The sequence below is a fragment of the Meles meles genome, chromosome 8 (genome assembly GCF_922984935.1).
Source record: "Meles meles chromosome 8, mMelMel3.1 paternal haplotype, whole genome shotgun sequence".
NCBI lineage: Eukaryota > Metazoa > Chordata > Mammalia > Carnivora > Mustelidae > Meles > Meles meles.
Window position 1 is genome coordinate 14,665,272 of NC_060073.1, and position 1,601 is coordinate 14,666,872.

Consider the following 1,601-nt stretch of genomic DNA (forward strand, 5'->3'; position numbering starts at 1 on the left):
TTTGGGAAGCACATTATGTTTTTTTAGAAATTAAACTCTGCTGCATTTGATAGAGATCATACTCCATAAACATCATTTTCTGTGTCAGCAAAGCTCACATTTCACAGATAAATGATCCAAATTTTAACTGTGTGGTAAAACTAATCCACATGACCAGGAGATTTCCGTATTAACCAGTGCCTGTTGTCATGGTGCTTGGTATATATAATCTACATGCTGAAATGAACTCCTAATATGCCAGTTTAGTATTCAATATAAACAAATAAAATACTAATTCATCACCCAAATTTCAAGTCTCTAAGTTATCATTTAGTTTACATTAAGCCTTTTGAGTTTACGCCATGATTTTCCTGACTGTTGGAGCAATTGAATGCCTGAAGCCATCCAAGTGTATTTTCATGGTAATGTGCACAGTTGTGTCATGACAAAAGTTTTCTATGTATGACTCTCAGGACAGCATTTTTCACATCTTTGTTCCTCAGACTATAGATCAGTGGATTCAGCATTGGAATGACAATGGTATAGAAGACAGAGGCTACCTGTGCCTGGGTCAAGGATGATGTGTTATCAGGCTGCAAATACGTGAAAATCAGGGACCCATAGAAGATAGTTACTCCCATGAGGTGGGACGCACAGGTGGAAAAGGCTTTCTGTCTGCCTGATGCAGATTGGATCCTCAGGATGGCTAAGATGATGGCAGTGTAGGTGACCGTGATGAGGAGCAGGGAACTGAGAAGTGTGATCCCAGCTAAAATAAAGATGACCATTTCTGTGCTGAAGGCATCTGCACAGGACAGGGCCAAAAGAGCTGTGGTATCACAGAAGAAATGATTGATGCTGGAATCACAAAATGCCAAGCTGCTTATCACACAGACTGATACCAGAGAATTTGTGAAGCCTATTGCATATGGCAGGACTCCCAGCCAGTTGCACACTTTCTGGGACATAATCATTGAATATAATAAGGGATTGCAGATTGCTACGTAGCGGTCATAGGCCATCGATCCCAGAAGAAAACACTCACTGCACACCAACCCCACAAAAAAGTACATTTGAACAAAGCAGGCAACAAAAGAGATGGTTTTCTGTTGGGACTGGAAATTTACCAGTGCCTTGGGTGTTACAGTGGAGGAATAAAATATGTCAATGAACGCTAAGTTGCTAAGGAAAAAGTACATTGGGGTGTGAAGCTGAGAGTCGATTCTGATTAACATGAGGAGCCCAATGTTTCCCAAAACAGTGAACAGATAAATAAAGAGAAACATTAAGAAAAGACTGACTTGCAGTTCCGGGTGATTTTCAAATCCAGAAAGGATGAAGAAAGTTACCTCAGTGAAATTGTTCCCAGTCATTTGTATCAACTCAGGTCTTTGACTTACCTGCTGAATGACAGTAACAAAAATTAGAGGATGATTCAAACTTAAAGACCTAATAATCAGAGTTGACTTAGACTCCAATAATGAGAGAGTAAAAGATGGCAAGTACATAATTAGTGACTTCAACTTCATAGAGAATGTATACACGATTTTCCTTTTTTTTTTTTTTTTTAAATCAGAACTGGCAGATAGTAGTAAAAACTTCCAAGATGACAGTTGTGTGGA

General features: G+C 39.1%; 1 protein-coding gene across 1 annotated transcript; it reads right to left on the minus strand.

The window, feature by feature from the left end:
- Window positions 1–419: 419 nt before the first annotated feature.
- Window positions 420–1,352, minus strand: LOC123948598 (olfactory receptor 8I2). The gene has a single exon (XM_046015802.1). The coding sequence runs from the start codon at window positions 1,350–1,352 to the stop codon at window positions 420–422; it is 933 nt and encodes a 310-aa protein (XP_045871758.1).
- Window positions 1,353–1,601: the final 249 nt, after the last annotated feature.

What these genes read in the sequence shown, in the direction of transcription:
- LOC123948598 (XM_046015802.1), bottom strand. Translation starts at nt 1,352, where the DNA reads ATGACTGGGAACAATTTCACTGAGGTAACTTTCTTCATCCTTTCTGGA.